The sequence below is a fragment of the Schistocerca serialis genome, chromosome 1 (assembly GCF_023864345.2).
Source record: "Schistocerca serialis cubense isolate TAMUIC-IGC-003099 chromosome 1, iqSchSeri2.2, whole genome shotgun sequence".
Classification (NCBI taxonomy): Eukaryota; Metazoa; Arthropoda; class Insecta; order Orthoptera; family Acrididae; genus Schistocerca; species Schistocerca serialis.
The window spans coordinates 830,522,853-830,544,845 of record NC_064638.1 but is presented as its reverse complement, the minus strand read 5'-3'; the positions used below and the strand labels follow the sequence as shown (position 1 = coordinate 830,544,845).

General features: G+C 40.9%; 1 protein-coding gene across 1 annotated transcript in view; it reads right to left on the bottom strand.

Annotated features, from left to right (window-relative positions):
* Window positions 1–270: 270 nt before the first annotated feature.
* Window positions 271–21,993, bottom strand: part of LOC126484745 (uncharacterized) — a 131,423-nt gene continuing 109,700 nt past the window's right edge. The window contains exons 7-8 of the mRNA XM_050108343.1: window positions 5,697–5,800; window positions 271–605 (exon numbers count right to left, since the gene is read on the bottom strand). Coding sequence (XP_049964300.1) covers window positions 480–605; window positions 5,697–5,800 — 230 coding nt within the window. The 3' untranslated portion in view covers window positions 271–479. The remainder of the gene's footprint in view (window positions 606–5,696; window positions 5,801–21,993) is intronic.

Genomic DNA, 21,993 nt, shown 5'->3' with positions numbered 1-21,993 from the left:
GACATTTCAGTCCAGAGGGAGAGATTCATTCCAAATGTTACAATATTATGGTTATAACAGGCAAAGTGGGAACCATATTTTTCATTGTGTTCATGTTTCATCTTGGGAATAGCAATTTCCACAAAATTAATGTGAAATATGCAGCAGCACATACTGAAACTGAATAAATAGTCATTTTCTACAATTTTCCTGTTTTATTTGTTTGATATTTGTGATGAATAAGGATAGGAAGAGTTCAGGAATTCCGTAACACTAATACAACTAATACAATTGGTTATGCAGATAATATTAAGTTATTGTTTTATTGTACATCTTTAAGCACCACAAACATGTTTGGTCACAATATTCAATCACAAGAGAGTACAGTAGTAATCGTTTTTATCAGCAATAACATGAATAACAGAAATATTTACAAAATAAAATGGAATGGAAATAGTATCACAGAAATAGCAATAACATAATAGCATCCAAAATACGCATCAAGTGTTTTGTAGTATCCACATCGCATATGGAGTTACTGCAACAAAGTGGACATCTTCCCCTTCAGAGTGCACTGCAATTCCAGACAGAATACCTTCACATATTAAAGGACTGCCTGCTAGAACCTGTGGATCAAAATATTACATTTTAACTTGTTCTGCTTCAGTTCAAATTTTAGGATTCTGCAAATAGTGTATCAATGCAGTTACGCTATTTTTAGTTAGTAATCATTACACACATCTCCTGCACATGTGTTGATGCTTATTTATTGTAAGGAAATTATGCTTTGTTTTCAACACAACAGTTCATTCCCATTTAACGTAACAAATTATGGCCTTGACTAGTCCTTAAGATAATACGTTTAATATGAATAATTTGAATAGAAGTTCACCACTGGCATTGTTTTTTATAGGACCTGACACCGTAAAGTGTTAAAACTGATTGCCTAGCTTCACAGGGGAATATAATCTGAAATAGTTAAGATCCATTAAAATATATGGTTCTATTTGTAAGTGGATAAAACTGTCTGGAATTATGCTGATTGAATGGGAGTGTGCCGTTCTTCTGCTTTAACACTTCTGCTTTTATGGCATTTGAGATTGTTATAAATTGCGCAACTATTTCTAACACAGTACAAGTGACAGGAGCTAAATTTTGGAATGAATTAATCAATTGCAAGTATTTTGGAATACAATGTGCGGATACATGAGGTAAAATGTAGGCCCAATTTCAGGTAAAGCAAAAGGCAATTTGTTGGTGGGAAACAGGAATCTGCAGTTTGTTTAAGGAAGATATTCGATGTAAAATTCTTTTACAGCACATACTTGAATACTGACAATGTGTATGGGATCCACTGTGGTCAGTCGAACAAGAGACATCAATTGCACAAAAAGAAAGAAATGGACACTCTTGTGTGACCGTCAAGAAAATGTAATCATTTTATGACATATATTGTAATTGGACAGGTAAAAAACTACTCACCAAGTGGCAACAGGAGAACATAAAACAAGGTTATACTTATGCAGGCTTTCAGCGCCAATGGCTCCTTCCAGCAGAAGGACTGAGGGGAAGGAAGAGGGGTGAAGGAAAAGGGCTGCAGAGGTTTAGGAAAAGGTGGTAGATTTCAGAAAACCAGAACTGCGGATCAGGGTAGTGTTACCGGACAGGATGAGAGGGAAAGACTCCTTTTACACATTCAAGACCAGTATAATACTGAGTAACAAGTTGTGTGCTCTGAAGTTGTTTTTTGGAGAGATCAGCAGTACCAGTATTGGATGTGATGGCCAAGGAAATTTGCTTTTGAACTAGGCTGGTGTGGTAATTATGAAGACTGAGGTGAGAATGGTGGTGTATTGCTGAACAAATACAACTGCCTTGAATGAGAAGACTGTATGGGAGGGAACATTTGACATAGGAAGGAAGGCAACTCTCAGAATGTAAGTACTGCTGAATATTAGTAGGTTTAATGTGGACAGAAATGTGTATCTGGCTTTCAGTGAGGACGAGATCAACATCAAGGAAAGTGACATGGGATTCAGAATAGAACCTTGTGAAACTTAATTGGGCGAAGGTATTTAAAGATTCCAGGAATTTAAACAGGTCAGCTTCACCATGAATCCATATGGCAAAGATCTCATCAATGTATCTAAACCAAACAAGTGCTGAAGGCTTATGGATGGCAGGAAAGCCCCCTTCAAGTGACCCATGAAAAGGTTGGCACAGGAAAGAATCTTTCCTTCTCATCCTCTCAGGTAAGTCTCCTCTGACCCACAGTTCTGGGTGACTTGACCGAAATCTGTCCAGTTTCCTAAACTTCTCCAGTTATTTTCCTTCACTCCTCTTCCTTTCCCTTCAGCCCTTCTGCTGGAAGAAGGAGCCACTGGCTCCAAAACTTGTATAAGTAAAACCTCCTTTTATGTGTGTGTTCCATCACCACTTGGCAAATAGTCTTTTTTTTATTTGTCCAGTTACATTGTATTGGCTACAGAGTGCAATAGAAATGTGTAAAACTCCTAACTAGCACATAATCAAAGAAAGATGTGTTACATTTCACATGATCTTGCTTAGAAAACCTCAAGAACTTGTTTCCAGAGCAGATCCATCCACAGCAAATTCAGGTGAAACGCCTTCTCTGAAGATGACAGATGCAGTGAGTATTGAGATATGTCTTGTGTTTGAAATGAGAATGAAGTCCAATGCTTCTGACAGAGCATAGGGGAATGATGCAGGAGACCCGTACAGCCATACTAGGCAAGGTCCTAATGGAGGTGGTTTGCTGTTGCCTTCCTCCAACAATGGGGCTGAATTATGATGAAGAAGACGACACAACAACACCCAGTCATCTCGGGGTAGGTGAAAATCCCTGACCCCACCAGGAATCGACCCCGGGACCCCGTGCTTGGGAAGCGAGAATGCTATTGCGAGTCCATGAGCTGTGGACCTTATGTTGGAAGATTAGAAAAGTATTGTAAGTCTGATTCAGATTTAGAAAGGATCTATTCTGGCATTTGCTAACTTCCAGACATTTAATTTACAGTATTAGGGAGCTTTAGTGATACAGCAAAGAAGAGATCTAAAATTTCCTGGCAGATTAAAACTGTGTGCAGGACCAGAACACAGATTTGTGACCTTTAATTTCATGTGCAGTGCTCTTATTAATCAAAACAGTGCACACTCCACAGCAGAGAGAGATATTCATTCAGGAAAAGTTTCTAGCCTATGAATATCTATATGCAACATGGCAAGCACCAAAATAAATATATCAATATTTTATCAACAGCCCTATTAACTACATCCCATACAGCCTTAGGAAGTTTATTTATGCCACAGAGGAATGTCTGTGTAATTCTTATTTTAAAAGAAAAAAAGCAATCCATTTCCGTGATCACTAGATTGAGATTTATTTTAAACATCTTAGGATGAGCCTACAGAAGGACGAATAATGTCCTAGGGAGGAGGGGGAGGGGGAGGGGGGGGGGGTAAATGATAAGCTGGTTGTGTGAAAAAATGTTTTCTTACCAGCACTGCTAATAATAATAATAATAATAATGCAAGTAGTAATAGTTTGCACAGTAGTGCATATAAGCTCCAAGATGAATGGGAGAGGTGTTAATGAGGCCAAGCCAACTGAAGTGATAAGAACTGTCATTATCACCTCAAAAAGTCAATAGGTTTTTGACAAAGTGGTGGGGTGATATAAAGTAAGGCACCTTTTCTGCTGTGGATGAAAACTATTTCTGAATTATTAGCCAGTGAAGTCTGATAATACGCTTCCAACCTGTAAATATTAGTATTTAAACCATGGGAAGGCAGAAGCAGAGTTAAATTACTACCAAAATCAATTTTTTAATTAGGAGTATGATGGAAAGCTGAAAAAAGAAAATATTTTAGGTGCTAATGAATTGGTCATTGATAACAACAATGCAGGAAAGTTATCAGACTCTACAGGATTTAAACTAAAATTCTGTATGGACCAGAACTATCTGTGTGCTAGTCAACAAAGACTGAACATCAATTTATTTATTTCAATAATGAAAATAAAATCGCTTTTGTAAGTGATGAGATTCAAATGACTGACCATAATCCTACTACACACAGTAGTTTCATGGCAAACTTCATATATGAGTCTACCTTTGAATCAGATTGATCTAAAAATTTTAACTTAAAAGTGAAGAAAAGAATATTGAAAGTGTTCCATCTCCATCTCTAGGAACAGTTGCTACAGTCACATATCTACATTTAATACATACTCCACAATCCACGTATCGTGTCTGATGGAGGGTACCTTGTACCACTACTAGTCATTCCCTTTCCTGTTCCATTCACAGAGTGCGTGGAACAAGACTGTATGTATGCCTTTTACAGGCCCTAATTTTTCTTATCTTCATGGTTCTTCTGCAAAATGTATGTTGGCAGCAGTAGAATGATTCTGCAGTCAGCTTTAAGTGCTGGATCTCTTGATGTTTTCAATAGTGTTTCACCAGAGATTTCCATCTGAGTTAACAAACCATCTCTGTGATACTCACATGTTTATCAAACCTTCTGGTAACAAATGTAGTAGCATGCCTCTGAATTCCTTTGATACCTTTCTGCAATCCAGTCTGGTTGAGATCTAAAACACTTAACAGTGCTCAAGAATGGCTCACACTAGCAGTCTATATGTGGTCTGCATTATGGATGAGCTACACTTTCCTAAAATTCTCCCAATAAACCAAAGTTGACTATTTGCCTTCCTACTACAATCCTTAAGTGACTGTTCCATTTCATATTGCTTTGCAATGTTATTTTGATATTTACCAACTAGAAATTTTGTGTAAGTAATCTTGTATCCTCCTACAGTCACTCAATAATGAACCTTCCCATACACCACAGTGTCATCACCAGACAGTTGCAGATTACTGCTCAACATGTCTATCAGCTCATTTATGTATATAAAGAATAGAATGGTAATATCACACTACTCTGATGAACATTCACAACACGTACGACAGTGCTAGACAGTTTCAGTGAGTAGTTGGCCATAGAGAGACAAAACATAAAACATGTAGTTAGTAAGAGGAATTATGCAAGATTAATACACTTGTATGTAGCAGTCTGCCTAATAATGAAGCAAACTTTCTTTTTGATAAAATCTAAGAAATTAGAAATCATGGACCTCTCTAAACGTAAATAGAACATTATACAGTATAAAAAACAATCCTTAAAGTAAAAAGAACAGGATAGCAAAACTTGTTCTACCTTTTTTCTAAAAGCAAAGTTTAATTTCAACTATAGGGAAAAAAAACTAAAGAAAACAATATAATTGACTTCAAGAAATTAAATATGGCATGGAGGTGCACCAAATTGGTGTAGAAGCTATTTTCATCTATATTACACTGAATTCCTAGCAACAAAACTGTAAAAGATTGTTTTGAATAATTACTTATAGAAAAGCTGACTCAAGTGGACTGAGGAATGAAGAAAGGAATGTGAGGTTCAACAAAAGAGACATAAAATAGGACACTACTTGAAAAGGTTTAAAAGAAGCTAAATGTGATGGTAACAATAAGAGCATAAATCCTCTTGAATAAAAGTTCTCAATATATGGAGCTTTTAGCTTATCAGACTTAATATTATTATTATATTGGTTATCTTTAAAGTAAAAGTTTTTACAGTAAAATGTTTATGTATACAGATACTGGTATATAACACTTTCAGAAGCTCACTCTAGAGCTCACCTGCTCATCACCATCAGGTGATCTTTCACATTTAACGTGAAAGGTGTGGTTGATCCCTCGTTCTATCTCCACTACCCTGCTACACATTTCAGTGTGAACGGCACCTGTTATAAAAAGAAATCTAGTTATATTAGTCAGCGCCTTTTAAATGCCATATTTTTTTAAAAATATCCTTATTAGCAGTTGTATCTGCTGATATAAAGAGGCAAAGTATAACACTTTTAAATATTGACTTCCACTAAGATCAGTAACAGAAAATTATATTTATGTGTGATGCACCTGTCTTGGTGCCCCAAATAAAAATGCCTTATTAACATATACAGATAAATTGGGCTCTAATATAATTGATGGAATCACTTGTGCTGTGGCAGCACACCAAATAGTTTAAGTATAACAAATTTATAACTGTAGTAGTATTAAAATATTCATGCTAAAGAAGACTGAAAAGTGAGGAAATATGTTTCACAAGAGGACTCTCCAAAGACAAAGTTTTAGTGTGATTACAGACTTTCATGGCATATTCCAATGATGAAATCTTCTCGGGTGATCAGCTGAGTGGTCACTACCAATTGGCTGATCACCCAAAAGATTTCATTAAAGTTTTAACCGCAAAACGTAATGGAGAGTTTTTTTTATTACTGGTTTTGTAACAGCATTATTTACAGAATTATGTATATTAATTTTATATAAATCAAACAATGGAAAATCCAGAATGGAATGTAACAATATTATGAATAGGAAAGTTGCTGCTCACCATATAGTGGAGGTGTTGGTGGCTTTAGTCGTGTGTGTGAGCTGCATTTGTGTGAGTGTGTGTTTGTGTGCCTGTCATCTATTTTTGATGAAGGCCTTGCTGGCTGAAAGTTTTATTTGTAACAATTTTATATAAATTTATTTTGTGTTTGTGAACTAACATAATCTCCATTTTTGCAGGGATAAAATGTATAATGTGTCGACTAGGCCTCCATAATCACACTATTTAAGCCCAATGACCGTCCCTGAAAATAATTGTAACATTATCTTTTGTAAATAATTTCCATTAATTTCACTATTTATTATTGTATACCATTACCATTGGTCAATGATATTTAATTTATGAACTAATCTGGCAAAACAATTAGATTTGGAAATACTATAACATTACAATTTATTAGTGAAGTGCCTCTAGTAACAGTCAATGGAATTTCTTTTTGTATAAATGGACAAGCATAGAAAGAGCAACAAATTTTTCAAAAATGGAAATCAAAGAGAGTAATATGAAGCTTGTGTACACATGTGATTTTGTACTATAATTTACGTGAGAGTGAGACTTGTCATTTTTGACCAAACCACAGTATTGTACTAAAAAGAGCGGCTCATTTTAAAGCTTTCAGCTGATACAGCAGTTGCACAAGAAGAGTATGCACAACTGTAAACTGCAGTCTCCGACATCAATGTTGGTAACAGATCAGAAGACAATATTACGGTCTGCATTCCAAATCAGTGTAAAGATCCATGAGATTTTGCAAGTCAGCTGACTTAAGTCTAGTTGGAAATGCTGGCAACAGTTTGAACCACAATGTTCATTGCAATGTGAGGATGATATAGAGCACAATTATGAGAATAATTCTCTCACTAACATGAAGACAAACTTGAGCAATGCGAGATCTGTGAGTTGTCACATATGTGTGTGATTATCCATATCACCACTTATTTGGTTGTGTCATATGCAGTATATATCTGTTGTTATGAGGCTTTTGGCACAGCCATTGCTCAGAAGTATTAATCAGACCAAGGTAGTATTTATACTTCATCAGAATCTTCAATGCTTTTGCCAAGTCCATGTTAGATACTATTAAGTCACATATTTATAAGACTATACATTCGTATCTCCAATATTAAAGAGGAGTAATTATAAAAGTATGAAAGGAAAATTCAGTTGAGGAAACTAGTAAATATGGGATAGAATTTATGGCCATTACATATGATCAGAAGGCAAAAAGTTTAGTACTACTGATAGATACGTAAAAGTAAAAGTGATGATATTATCCTAGCTTTCCAAACTGTTAGTTGGTTCCTTGGTGAGAAAGAAGGACAGAGAGGGGAAGGTTAAAAATGAAAGGCAGCCTACCCAGTCCCCAACATGAGAAAGACCCACCCCACTGTTGGTTTCTGAAGACATAATAAACGTTTTGCCTCCAAAAGATAAGTATTGCCTAGCCATTCAGTCTCAAATTTATTTTACAAAAGTATGCAGACTCAACCAGAATACTTTATGTGTGGAGATTTTAGCGTTAATTTCTGTCTGATAGTACTACTGGAAGACAACTGGAGTTCTTGCTTGCACAGTGTTGAATTATTTCATACAGAATCATTCCCTGTGAGGACTGAAGGTCACATCACAATTTTCTTTAGTCATCAATCTTCTGACTCTCTTTAATAGTTGTTGCTTAATTTAGATTTGGCTGACATCGGTCATTTGGATGTAAAAGCAACAGTAAATGGTTTACCTGGCAGTGCTTATTAATCTTAAGACTAAACCTTCTATGACATTAGATTTAAATACAAAAAGAAAAGTATTACAGTATTTATAAATCTTAACATGACAGTGAGCAAGATACATTAACCTGCAGACAGGCACAATTAAAACACACTTGCATAAAGCTTTCGGCCACAGCCTTCATCAGCAAGAAAGAAACACAACGTTCTTACAAACAAGCAAGCACACCTCATTCACACGTAACTGCCAACTCCAGCATCTTGAGCAACTATCACATGTCATGCAAGTAGCAATTTGGAGGGGATGAGGAAGAGTGTTACGTGTGGTGAGAGATACGAACACTGTCTGGCAGAGTGTGCAGGGGCTAGAAGGCCAATAGGCAGCATGACAGGCGGCTGTGGGGCAGGGAGGTGGGGAAAAACAGAGCAAAAAGGGACAGGAGTGGGAAAAAAGGGGCAGGTTTATTGCCAGATGGCGGGAAACAAAGAGTGTGGGAGGTAAGAATGGGGAGGAGGTGACTTTACTTTTAAGTAACAATAGAAAAGAATTCTGTGAATGCTGATAGTGGAAATGTTACAAAAATTGATGTGTTTATGTTCCACTCTTTTAGCTTGGTGATACTGTTAGTATTTGAGTGCTGATTTCCGGTCAACAAGATACTAAGCAGAGCTACCGCGCATAGCACGCACTCTGTGGTGCAACAAATAGCTTCTGTGACTATGATTAGGAAGATTGCAGGTTTGAGTCCTGGAAGGGTAATAAATTTCTAAAAGTTTTATATGAAATATGAAAATAATGTTAGGAAGAACTGATAGCTTTGATTTAATGTTAGTTTGAGAAATTAACTACAGAGGATAAATGTTTCGACTTTGCTTACAAACAGTTCACTTTTTTGGAAGGCATTGGTAATAGTGTAGATATCACAATACTCCCACAGTACACCAAGGTGTAGGAGATTGAGGTTTTGTATGTGGAGAGATATAAAGCATGTACAATATGCAGGTACCACAAACATAAGGGCTGTGACGTTTGTGAGTTTAAACTAATGTTAGTGATAAGCTAATGTTAGGGATGATGAAATGAAATGTCGTTTGGCTAGGGCCTCCCGTCAGGTAGACTGGCCACCTGGTGCAAGTCTTTCTAGGTGATGCCACTTCGGCGACTTGTGTGTCGATGGGGATGAGATGATGATGATGAAGACAACACAACACCCAGTCCCTGAGTGGAGAAAATCTCTGACCTAGCTGTGAATCGAACCCAGGCCCTGTTGCATGGTATTCCGTCATGGTGACCAACCAGCTATCAAGATGGACGATAGTGATTATGAATTATGGCAGAGGGCACTAAAAAGCAAGGTCTTCAACACCCTTGCATTAATGATTTACCGATGAATGTCATGAAAATATGTGGAAAAAGGCCTATGAAACTGAAAATCAAGTTTCATCGCCCCCCACAAGAATCGTAAGGCAACCACAGTAAGATGAGCTTCAGAAAAGCCCGTAATAAAATCCCAAGGAGATGCAGCAGAATAACTAGATAAAATCATGGATAAAACACCTGTAAAAACATGTTTAAAAAAGGGACAGATAAAGATACTGGACAACTACTTATAAATAATAAGTGACCCATCCACTCTGTGATACATTAAGATCTCACACCCAATGTTGTGGGAAGAATTCTGGATATCACACAAAATCTTAAAATACGAACAATACTCATTATCAGTTGGAATAAAGGGCAGATCCTTTGGGAGACACAGTTCAACTCTCAGGTCGTCATATACAACACACTCAGTTAAAATATGTTGTATTGACAGTGGTGTCCTGCATCTGACATACTGGGAGCTCCACTGGCCAATGGACAATGTCCCACTCTAAGCCATAGAAGGGCCACTTCTTCAGACCATTGTGAATGGTAGCACTGAAGTTTTTATGTAATGTAATTTATTATTCCTCACTTACAGCCACTGAGCCTCCCATGTACACATGGCCTTCCAGGTCACAAATGAATGTGACAGCCTGCAGGGGGACTGAACAGTGAGGAGGAGGAGAATGGGAGCAATCCTCAAGTGCTTTATCTGAAAACTACCTTGAGCAGTTAAACAGAGAACCAACTCGTGGCGATAACATATTAGACCTTCTGGTGACAAACAGACCCGAACTATTTGTAACAGTTAACGCAGAACAGGGAATCAGCGATCATAAAGCGGTTACTGCATCAATGATTTCAGCCATAAATAGAAATATTAAAAAAAGGTAGGAAGATTTTTCTGTTTAGCAAAAGTGACAAAAAGCAGATTTCAGAGTACCTGATGGCTCAAAACAAAAGTTTTGTCTCAAGATAGATAGTGTTGAGGATCAGTGGACAAAGTTCAAAACCATTGTACAATATGCATTAGATGAGTATGTGCTAAGCAAGATTGTAAGAGATGGAAAAAAGCCACTGTGGTACAACAACCAAGTTAGAAAACTGCTGTGGAAGCAAAGGGAACTTCACAGCAAACATAAACATAGCCAAAGCCTTGCAGACAAACAAAAATTACGCGAAGCGAAATTTAGTGTGAGGAGGGCTATGGGAGAGGCATTCAATGAATTCGAAAGTAAAGTTCTATGTACTGACTTGGCAGAAAATCCTAAGAAATTTTGGTCTTATGTCAAAGCGGTAGGTGGATCAAAACAAAATGTCCAGACACTCTGTGACCAAAATGGTACTGAAACAGAGGATGACAGACTAAAGGCCGAAATACTAAATGTCTTTTTCCAAAGCTGTTTCACAGAGGAAGGCTGCACTTTAGTTCCTTCTCTAGATTGTCGCACAGATGACAAAATGGTAGATATCGAAATAGACGAGAGAGGGATAGAGAAACAATTAAAATTGCTCAAAAGAGGAAAGGCCGCTGGACCTAATGGGATACCAGTTCAATTTTACACAGAGTATGCGAAGGAACTTGGCCCCCTTCTTGCAGCGCTGTTCCGTAGGTCTCTAGAAGAGGGTAGCGTTCCAAAGGATTGGAAAAGGGCACAGGTCATCCCCGTTTTCAAGAAGGGATGTCTAACAGATGTGCAGAACTATAGACCAATATCTCTAACGTCGATCAGTTGTAGAATTTTGGAACACGTATTATGTTAGCGTATAATGACTTTTATGGAGACTAGAAATCTACTCTGTAGGAATCAGCATGGGTTTCGAAAAAGACGATCGTGTGAAACCTAGCTCGCACTATTTGTCCACGAGACTCAGAGGGCCAGGTAGATGCTGTGTTTCTTGACTTCCGCAAGGTGTTAGATACGGTTCCCCACAGTTGTTTAATGAACAAAGTAAGAGCATATGGACTATCAGACCAATTGTGTGATTGGATTGAAGAGTTCCTAGATAACAGAATGCAGCATGTCACTCTCAATGGAGAGAAGTCTTCCGAAGTAGAGTGATTTCAGGTGTGCCGCAGGGGAGTGTCATAGGGCCGTTGCTATTCACAATATACATAAATGGCCTTGTGGATGACATCGGAAGTTTACTGAGGCTTTTTGCTGATGATGCTGTGGTATATTGAGAGGTTGTAACAATGGAAAATTGTACTGAAATGCAGGAGGATCTGCAGTGAATTGACGCATGGTGCAGGGAATGGCAATTGAATCTCAATGTAGACAAGTGTAATGTGCTGCAAATACACAGAAAGAAAGATCCCTTATCATTTAGCTACAATATAACATGTCAGCAACTGGAAGCAGTTAATTCCATAAATTATCTGGGAGTACGCATTAGGAGTGATTTAAAATGGAATGATCATATAAAGTTGATTGTCGGTAAAGCAGATGCCAGACTGAGACTCATTGGAAGAATCCTAAGGAAATGCAATCCGAAAACAAAGGAAGTAGGTTACAGTAAGCTTGTTCGCCCACTGCTTGAATACTGCTCAGCAGTGTGGGATCCGTACCAGATAGGGTTGATAGAAGAGATAGAGAAGATCCAACAGAGAGCAGCGCGCTTTGTTACAGGATCATTTAGTAATCACAAAAGCGTTACGGAGATGATAAACTCCAGTGGAAGACTCTGCAGGAGAGACGCTCAGTAGCTCAGTACGGGCTTTTGTTGAAGTTTCAAGAACATACCTTCACCGAGGAGTCAAGCAGTATATTGCTCCCTCCTACGCATATCTCTCGAAGAGACCATGAGGATAAAATCAGAGAGATTAGAGCCCATACAGAGGCATACCGACAATCCTTCTTTCCACAAACAATACGAGACTGGAATAGAAGGGAGAACCGATAGAGGTACTCAAGGTACCCTCTGCCACACACCGTCAGGTGGGTTGCGGAGTATGGATGTAGATGTAGATGTAAAAAAGAAGGAAAGTGTCCTGCACTTGCACCATCCGATCCGTTGTGCACATTGTCCAATAACAAGAAGAGCCCTTTGAGAATCTAAGCAGATGAGGAATATCTCGTTATGACGCCATCTCATCTGCTCTGTTATCCACAGGATAGCAAACAATTCTATGTAATAAACTGAAAACTGCTCTGGCAGCCCAATCCTGAGGACATTGTTGGTGAACACGACAGAACAGCTGAGAAAATCACCCTGTTTAGAACCATCCGTGCATACAGTAATAAAATCTGGATGGCTGTGTAAAATCTCGTTAAATTTAATTTCAAATATATAGTCTGGGGTACAATGCTTCCTGTAACATGTCAGTTCTCAAAGCAGTTTAGGCCTTACTAGAAGCCAGGAGGATGCCCTACTTCACCCCCCGGCTTTAGACATTGATGCCCTCGCCCCCTTTCTAACAACACAAGGCTCTCCCTTGCATTGGTCCCAAATGGCCTTGTTGGTTGGGGCTGATGATCAAACAGCCGTTCCAGTGGCAGCTGTACAACATAGCTGGATGCTGGCAATGTAGGAACAGATAATGCCCTATATGCTTGGCATACCACGAGATGACAACGTTGAATAGACAACGCAGGCTCACCAGCCTCTGCACACAAGCTAACAACGGGGCTCATGCGATAGGCCCCTGTTGACAGCCTGATACCCTCGTGGTGAACTGTATCCAGCATTTCGAGATATGAAGGCCCATAAATCTGGCATCCATATTCAAGCTGGAATCGCACCGTGGCCTTAGAAAGTTGAAGCAGACATGCCCTATCGTTTCCCCAAGACATATAGCTGACATATTTAAGGATGTTTAAGGCCTTGAGACAGTTTCAGTTCTTTAAGGTGTGGAAACTATGTTAACCTGTCATCAAAAGTAAAGTCCAGACACTTCACCTTTTTCTTGGAAGTGAGAATGGTGCCGCCAGTTTTAAAACGTATAAATTAAACAGGCTGCAGGAACAATTAAAATCAACACAAACTGTTTTCTCCAAAGAGAATTTAAAACCTGGTGTGTAAGACCATTCCTCCAACTGCTTGATCATCAGCTGCAATTGTTGAGTTGCCATTACAAGGCTGCAAGATGCACAGAAGATGGAGAAGTAATCCACAAACAAGGAACGTCACACTGTGGACATAATACTGTTTATTGCTGTGGCGAATGACTTGATGCTTGAAACACTTTCTTGAGGGACACCATTCTCCTGCATAAAATGGTCAGACAGGACATTCCCAACCTTGCGTGGAAAATATCAGTCAGAGAGAAAGGACCATATGAAGGTGGGTAGATGTCCATGGAATCCCCACTGACAGAGCCGTGACAAAATATTGTGCCTCCAGGTAGTATCGTAGACCTTTTCCAAATTGAAGAAAACACCGATAAGATGTTAATTGCAAAGGAAAGCTTGTTGAATTGCTGCTTCGAGCAGTGTCAGGTTTTTGAGTGTGGAGTGATACCTTTCGAACCCACACTGGGAGCAACTGTGTAGGGACCTGGTTTGGAGAACCCACACTTGGCACCAGTTGACCATACACTCCTGTGTCTTTCCTATGCAGCTTGTCAGACTAATACTACAATAACTACTGAGGCCTGTCCAATCACTCCATGGTTTTAAAATTGGGAGTAAAATAGACTTTTTCCACAAGTTGGGAAAGTCACCTGTCATCCAAATTTCATTAAAGAGCTGGAGGAGGACCTCCTTTGACCATTGGTCCAACTGTTTCAGTATGCTGTAGATTATCAAGTTGTTTCCAGGGATTGTGTCACAACCTACTGACAATTCAGGATCCAGCTGCCTCAAAAGAAAGGCCGATTGTATTCCTTGATGTTGGTGGAATGGAAACCAAAATCAGCCTTCTCCTATGTCTCCTGATTTCAAAGGAAAGTGGGATCCTGGCTAGACTCAGCCATGGTGACCTTGTATGATTCAACCATTGTCTGAACTATGTCTCTCAGCCATGTTATGAGAGACCCCTGTATTTTTATAGCTGCTATTGGCAGTCAAGAGTTGTACCTTGAGATCCTCCTGATGGCTTCCCATACTTTACCTGGAGTTGTGGACATGTTTATGGAGTTCAGAAACTCTTGCCAAGACCTCTGCTTACTCTCCTGTGTTATTCACCTCACCTTTGCGTACGCCATTAGAAAGTTTGCAAGATTCTCATCTGTAGTCCATCAATTGTATCTGTGCATAGCCTCCCTCCTGTGCCTGATTCCAGAACGACATTCATCATTCCACCAAGGGACAAGTTGCCTCCACAGGCATTTCCATTGACTTTGGGATGGATGTATCAGCGGCATGGTGAATCACAGATGTAATGTGAGCCATCCAGTTCTGGACACCATCACACTGCTCAAAAATGACTAACTGCCTGTAGAGCATCCAGTTAGCCTTTTTGAACAACCATCTTGGTGGCTTCCTTTCAAGATCTGACCCCTCAGGCAGATGGATCCAGATAGGGTAGTGGTCACTACTATGAAGGACGTCACCCACTGCCTTCTGAGCATAGTCAGCAAGGGATGACGAGCTTAGTGGTGCTAAATGTGTAGCTTGGCTCAGGTTCATCAGTATGATGTGTGTGTATCAGATCAAGTACCTCACCTTTGGGGCATGTGGTGTTAGAATCCCATAGTGTACTTTATGCATTGAAGTCTCCTTTTAGGGGTTTGGGGTAGTTCATCAAGAAGGTGAGTGAGGATCCCTCTGTTACGAGGCTCATGGAGTGGTAGGTACACAGAGCACACTGTGACGGCAACGTGAGCTACTGTCCAAACAGCAACAGCTTGTAGTGTTGTGGTTAAGGGAAGAGGCGAAGAATGAAAAGTGTCCTTGACAAACACTACAACCTCACATTTCACCCTGTCACCAGTAAGGTTGTCTTTTCTGTAAAGGTGGTAGCCTCCAATTACAGGTGTGTCAGTGTCTTTAAAATGAGTTGCTTGAAGACAGAGACAGAAGGTCTGTCCTGTACAAGGCATCTCAATTACTCCATATGAGTCCTCTATGCATTTGTATTCCATTGCAGTATGGGAGCCATTTCATCAGTTTGGTCTTGATTTACCCCTCCACTTGCGCCGGGATGGTGAGGCGCTTGGAGAGCAAGATGAGGTGGAGGGGCTGTCTGGATCTGGTGATGAGGCATCAAAGTCCATGGTGTTCCTTTCATCAGTCAGAGATGCCAGAATGACATTTGACGATGCCCAGGACAGCTTTCAACCCAAATGCTGAGAACCTTACCTGGCAAAGATGAGCGGGAAAGGGGGCAATGAGAGACACTTTTCTTTGAAGAAAGTGATCATTGGGAGGCACTTTGCGTTTGGGGTGCCTTTGGGATCTTACTGTGAATGCATTACTGGTCTCTTCCGTCATAGCTGCCTGGATTGCTACGTTGTTAACTGTGCTTTGGCACATGCAGGTTGAAGTACAGGTGCTGGTGGTTTATAATAGTATGCTGGATGTTGTCTGTGTTGAAGCATCAACCTTAGGAACTGGTTTTTGCACCAAGGAAGCATAAGAAGAGGCAAAGACAGGGGCTTTCATTGCCTTATATTCCTTTTTGGCTTCCATGTAGGGGATCCGCTTGGTTACTTTTATTTCCTGAATTTTGCATTCCTCTGCAAAAACAGGGCAGTCTCTGCTCCAGACTGAGTGGCTCCCAGAACAGTTAATACAGACTGCTAGAGATGGAGAGTCAGTCCCAGTGTCATGGGCTGCCTTCCCACACCTCCCACTGGTCACTTTGCCTCTGCAACTCAATGTTGTATGGCCAAAATGCTGGCATTTAAAGCAGCGCATAGGATTAGGTAAGTCAGAGGAAACTTGCCATGATGTGTTAAGGTAGTGACACAATTGAAGGTCACAATGAAAGTGGCAGTCTTCTCAATTTCTCTGTTATTCTTATGTGTCCTTTGTTCCACATCTATTATCCCCTGTGATGCCCATATTTGTTTGATTTCGGCAATGTCGATGTCAATAATATCACGGCAGGTGACCACACCTTTACTGGAGTTAAGGGAGTTATGCAATTCAGCTATAACGTTATACTTCCACAATTTTTGTGGCTTCCTAAGTAGTTCCACCTGCTTTGCATGGTTAGTCTCGACCAGAAAGGAACCATTTTGCAACCGCTTAATAGACTAGTGTATCAGAAAGCACTACAAATCCTTTACGGACACTTTTTCAAATGTCCCCTCCATCCTCTTGAAGACTACAATGACATTCTGGTTCATGACTCCTAGAACCCTGTTACTAACAACAGGAGCACTAGCCTCCGTCATTCTGCTTGGTGAATGGGTGTGATAATTCCCAGGCAGTACACCCTTTCTGCTGGAAGGAGAAGAAGAAGATTTCAAGGTTTCTATCTCAGTCCCACCAAGTAGCTAGGCAAATAAGGCTACACTGAGACAGAGCCCCGCATGCCTGAGTAAGCCTTATACAACAGAGTTGCGGCAGGTTTCCCAGAGGTTGCCTGCTAACTACTCGTTAGACCTCAACAGCCATGCATCTCATTGGCATTCAGCACACCTTGAGGTTGAGTTTTTTTTTTACAGAGGTTTGTTCCGTCATCGTGATCTGGAGATTCTCATTCCCTGTGACACACAACGTTCCACCGCCACAACACATGGTGGTCGCTGAAGCGTGCCCAGAGCTTACAGTGACAAAGGACTGGCAGTGCTTACCAGTCCTCAGCTCAGGAAACCCGGGTCACCAAGCCTGTTCTCAGCAAACGAAAGTTGAACCCTAAGGGCCTAACGTTAGCATCTGAAGCAGACTTACTTCATCTTTATGTAAGATGATGAAACTTCAAAAGCTTAAAAAAAAAGGATCCTAGCTGGACAGTACAAAGAAAAAAAACATTGTTTCTAAAAAAGTACAAAATGTGTGGTCACATTAACTAGAAAATATCTTTTCAGTGTGACATGTGTGAACAGCCATTGTAAATGTAAGAGCATGTAAATGCCAATGAAAACACAATAATGCTCCACTCCTAATCAGTTTGGTGAAATTTCATAATTGTGATTTGGTTTTCATATGAAAGGACTGTCAATTTGTTTTATAAATAAGTTAAAATAATATTGCAACCTAGATTCAAACCCGTGAACAATGAACATCATCCTATAATATTCAACAGTCCACTGCCCTACCAACAGAGCTACCAGTGATGTGCAACTAAGAGCTTGTATCAATAATTTTTACTAACAGTTTAATTTCTTTGACTAACACTGTCCTTGTTTGTAATAGTGGGAAAGCACATCTTGGAGATAAATTAATGTCAACTTCAGAGTGCAAGACATTTTTAATTAAGCAAGGGAACTTGGGCATCAACACGGTGGCACTTTGTAAGTACAGGGCGACCAATTTTTTTGCACCTTTTCATTTTTTGAAACACACAAAAACAATTTTTCAAGAGTATTTATGGATGTATTAGTACAGTGTGGACCTACACACCATTTGTAAACCTGTTTCCAAAATGTAAATTCTAAAACAAGATATCACTGTTTATTAGCTTTATGGCAGGAGGAGCAGTAATCTAGCCAATGCTGTCACAGACATCACCCGACTCGAATGGAGCATTTTTCGTTTCTGTATTTATAATAGAATATTGAAAGTCAAGAGGGAAAAAAGCATGTTATGACCATAAAATGACATAATTAATCATTTAATACATTTACGGTAAACAAACACCTTATTATAAGAGTGGAGAATGTGTTGTATGAATAACTCCCTCTGCACAGTTCAGTAAAGCTGGTGGTGGAGTGGAGGATCAAGATGGCTTAGGTAGTTAAGCAACTGCTGAAGTCAGGCATGTTATTTTCAGCTGCTTGTTGTGCCAAAGGGTGGTCTATTTTGCACTTGGCCACAGTTTGGCAGTGGCCATCCATCCTGGTGGACAGCTGGTTGGTAGTCATACCAATATAAAAAAACTGTGCAATGATTGCAGCGGAACAGGCAAATGACGTGGCTGCTTTCACAGGTGGCTTGGTCCCTGATGGGGTAGGATAAACCTGTGTCAGGACTGGAATAGAAAGTGCTGGATGGGTGGACGGGGCAGATCTTGTACCTGTGTCTTCCATAGGGACATGATCCATGTGGCAAGGTGCTGGAATTGGGATTGGAGAAGAGATGGAATATGATGTGCAGGTTGGTTGGGCAATGGAACACCACATGAGGAGGGGTGGAAAATATCTCAGGTAGGATGTCCCTCATTTCAGGGCATGATGATAGGTTATCAAAGCCCTAGTGAAGGATGTAATTCAGTTGTTCCATTCTGGGGTAGTACTGGGTGACAAAGGAGACGCTCCATTGTGGCTGGTTCTTGGCAGCAGTGGGAGGATTGGGGATGTGAGGGAAAATGGTAAGAGAGATCTGTTTATCGACTAGGTCTGGTGAGGTGACAAATTTGCAGTGATAAGAACACCCTTGCTTAGAATCTGAGGGTCTTACCGAGGCCATTGTAGACGGGCACCATGCCCCAGACCTAGTCTGCAAACAGATCTCCCATGCCATTTCTCCTCACACCCTCAATCCTCCCACCATCCCCAAGAACCAGCCGCAGTGGAGTGTCCCCTTTGTCACCCAATACTGCTCTGGACTGGAGCAACTGATCTACATCCTTCATTATGCCCATTACTTATCATTATGCCCTGAAATGAGGGAAATCCTACCCAGGATACTTCCCACCCCTCCTAAAGTAGTGTTCAATCACCCATCCAACCTCCACAACACCCTAGTCCATCCCTACGCCACTCCCAATCCCAACCCCTTGCCACAAGGATCATATTCCTGTGGAAGACCCAGGTGCAAAACCTGCCCAGTCCAATAACCCAGCAGTTCCCAATCCTGTCCTGTCACAGGTTTATCCCACCCCATCAGAGGTTGGGCTACCTGTGAAAGCAGCCATGTCATTTACGAGATCTACTGGATTCATCGCACAGCGTTTTATTTTTGTATGGCTACCAACCAGCTGTTCACCAGGATGAACAGCCACTGTCAAACTGTAGGCAAGAGCAAAGTAGATCACCCTGTGGCACAACGTGCAGCTGAAGAAAGCAAGCTTGACTTCAATGCTGTTTCACTACCTGAGCCATCTGGATCCTTCCTTCCAGCACCAGCTTTTCTAAACTGTACAGAAGGGAATTATCCTTACAAGACATTCTCCACTCCCATAATTATCCCTGTCTCAACCTATGGTAGCATACTGACTCCACACCCTCCACCCAACAGTTTCCACCTACTCTGTCCTGTCATCTCCTCCCCATTCTCACCTCCCACCCTCTTTGTTTGCTACTCTCTGCCACTGTACCTGCATATCTTATCCTGCCATCTCCTTTCTTGCTCTTTTTTCTCACCTCCCTCCCCCACTATGTCCTGACATTGCACCTGTTGGCATTCTAGTCCCTGCACACACTGCCAGACAGCATTTGTCTCTTCTCTCTCCCTGCGTGTACACTTCTATCCCTTTCCCTTTTCTGCCACCTCCAGATTGGTGCTCGCATCGCATACGGTAACTGCATTCCGTCCCAAGATGCTGGAGTTGCCAGTCACATGCACATTTGGTGTGCTTGCTTGTGTGTGTGACTGGTGTGTGTTTATTTTTTGCTGATGAAGGCTGGGGCCAAAAACATCTTGTAAGTGTGTTTTAATTGTTCCTGTCTGCAACTTAATGTGTATTCTTTATCGATGTAGCAGTTTATCTTTTCCTACAGTGTTGATATTTATATCTGGCATTTCCATTGTTTGATAACATGACAGCTGTATTGGTTAGAGGTTACTTATGAGAGGAACAATAGGTACGAGATTTAGAAAGCATTAAGTCCAAGTTAAAATATCAATACTTTCTTAAACGTATTTTAACAGCAAAAATTCTGCCCGTCCTTACAAAAATAAATCACACATAGATGGAAATGAAGTATGGATAACTACTGAGACTGAATTATTTTGTGTTAGATGAAGAGTGTGGTATGTAATTCAGACAATAACAATATTAGGGAAGGAAAGTTGCTACTCACCATATAGCAGAGGTGCTGAGTCGCGATAGGCACAACGAAAAGATTCACACAATTATAGCTTTCGGCCATTAAGGCCTTTGTCAGCAATAGACACACACACACACACACACACACACACACACACACACACACACATGCAAACGCAACTTGCACACATATCTGCAGTCTCAGACAGCTGAAACCACACTGCGAGCAGCAGCTCCAGTGCATGATGGGAGTGGCGACCGGGTGGGGGTAAGGAGAAGGCTGGGGTCGGGAGGGGAAGTGATAGTATGATTGGGGTGGCAGACAGTGAAGTGCTGCAGTTTAGATGGAGGGCAGGAGAGATGATGGGGAGAGGGAGGGGGTTAGTAGCAGAAAGGAGAAAAATAGAAAGAAATTAAAAGACCGGGTGTAGTGGTGAAATGGGAATGGAATGGGACATGAAGGCGGCTGGATGGGTGAGGACAGTGACTAACGAAGGTTGAGGCCAGGAGGGTTACAGGATTGTTGGATGTATTGCAGGGAACGTTCCCACCTGCGCAATTCAGAAAAGCTGGTGTTGGTGGGAAGGATCCATATGGCACAGGCTCCGAAGCAGTCATTGAGATTAGGGATATCATGTTTGGCAGCGTGTTCGGCAACAGGGTGGTCCACTTGTTTTTTGGCCACAGTTTGTTGGTGGCCGTTCACGCAGACAGACAGCTTGTTGGTTGTCATGCCTACATAGAATGCAGCACAGTGGTTGCAGATTATCTTGTAAATCACATGACTGGTTTCACAGTTAGTCCTGCCTTTGATGGGATAGGTGATGTTAGTGACCGGACTGGAGTAGGTGGTGGTAGGAGGATGTATGGGACAGGTTTTGCATACCATTGTAATAGGCCTAGATGCAAAACCTGTCCAATACATCCTCCTACCATCACCTACTCCAGTCCGGTCACTAACATCACCTATCCCATCAAAGGCAGGACTAACTGTGAAACCAGTCATGTGATTTACAAGATAATCTGCAACCACTGTGCTGCATTCTATGTAGGCATGACAACCAACAAGCTGTCTGTTTGCGTGAATGCCCACTGACAAACTGTGGCCAAAAAACAAGTGGACCACCCTGTTGCTGAACACACAGCCAAACATGATATCCCTCATCTCAGTGACTGCTTCAGAGCCTGTGCCATATGGATCCTTCCCACCAACACCAGATTTTCTGAACTGCGCAGTTGGGAACTTTCCTGCAATACATCCTACGTTCCCGAAACCCTCCTGGCCTCAACCTCGTTAGTCACTGTCCTCACCCATTCAGCCGCCTCCCTGTTCCCATTCCAGCACTACACAGCCGTCATTTCACTGCCTTTATATTTCTCTTCTTTCCACTACTTACCCCACCACTCCCCTCCCCAACTTCTCTCTTGCCCTCCATCTAAACTGCAGCACTTCACTGCCCACCACCCCCTCCA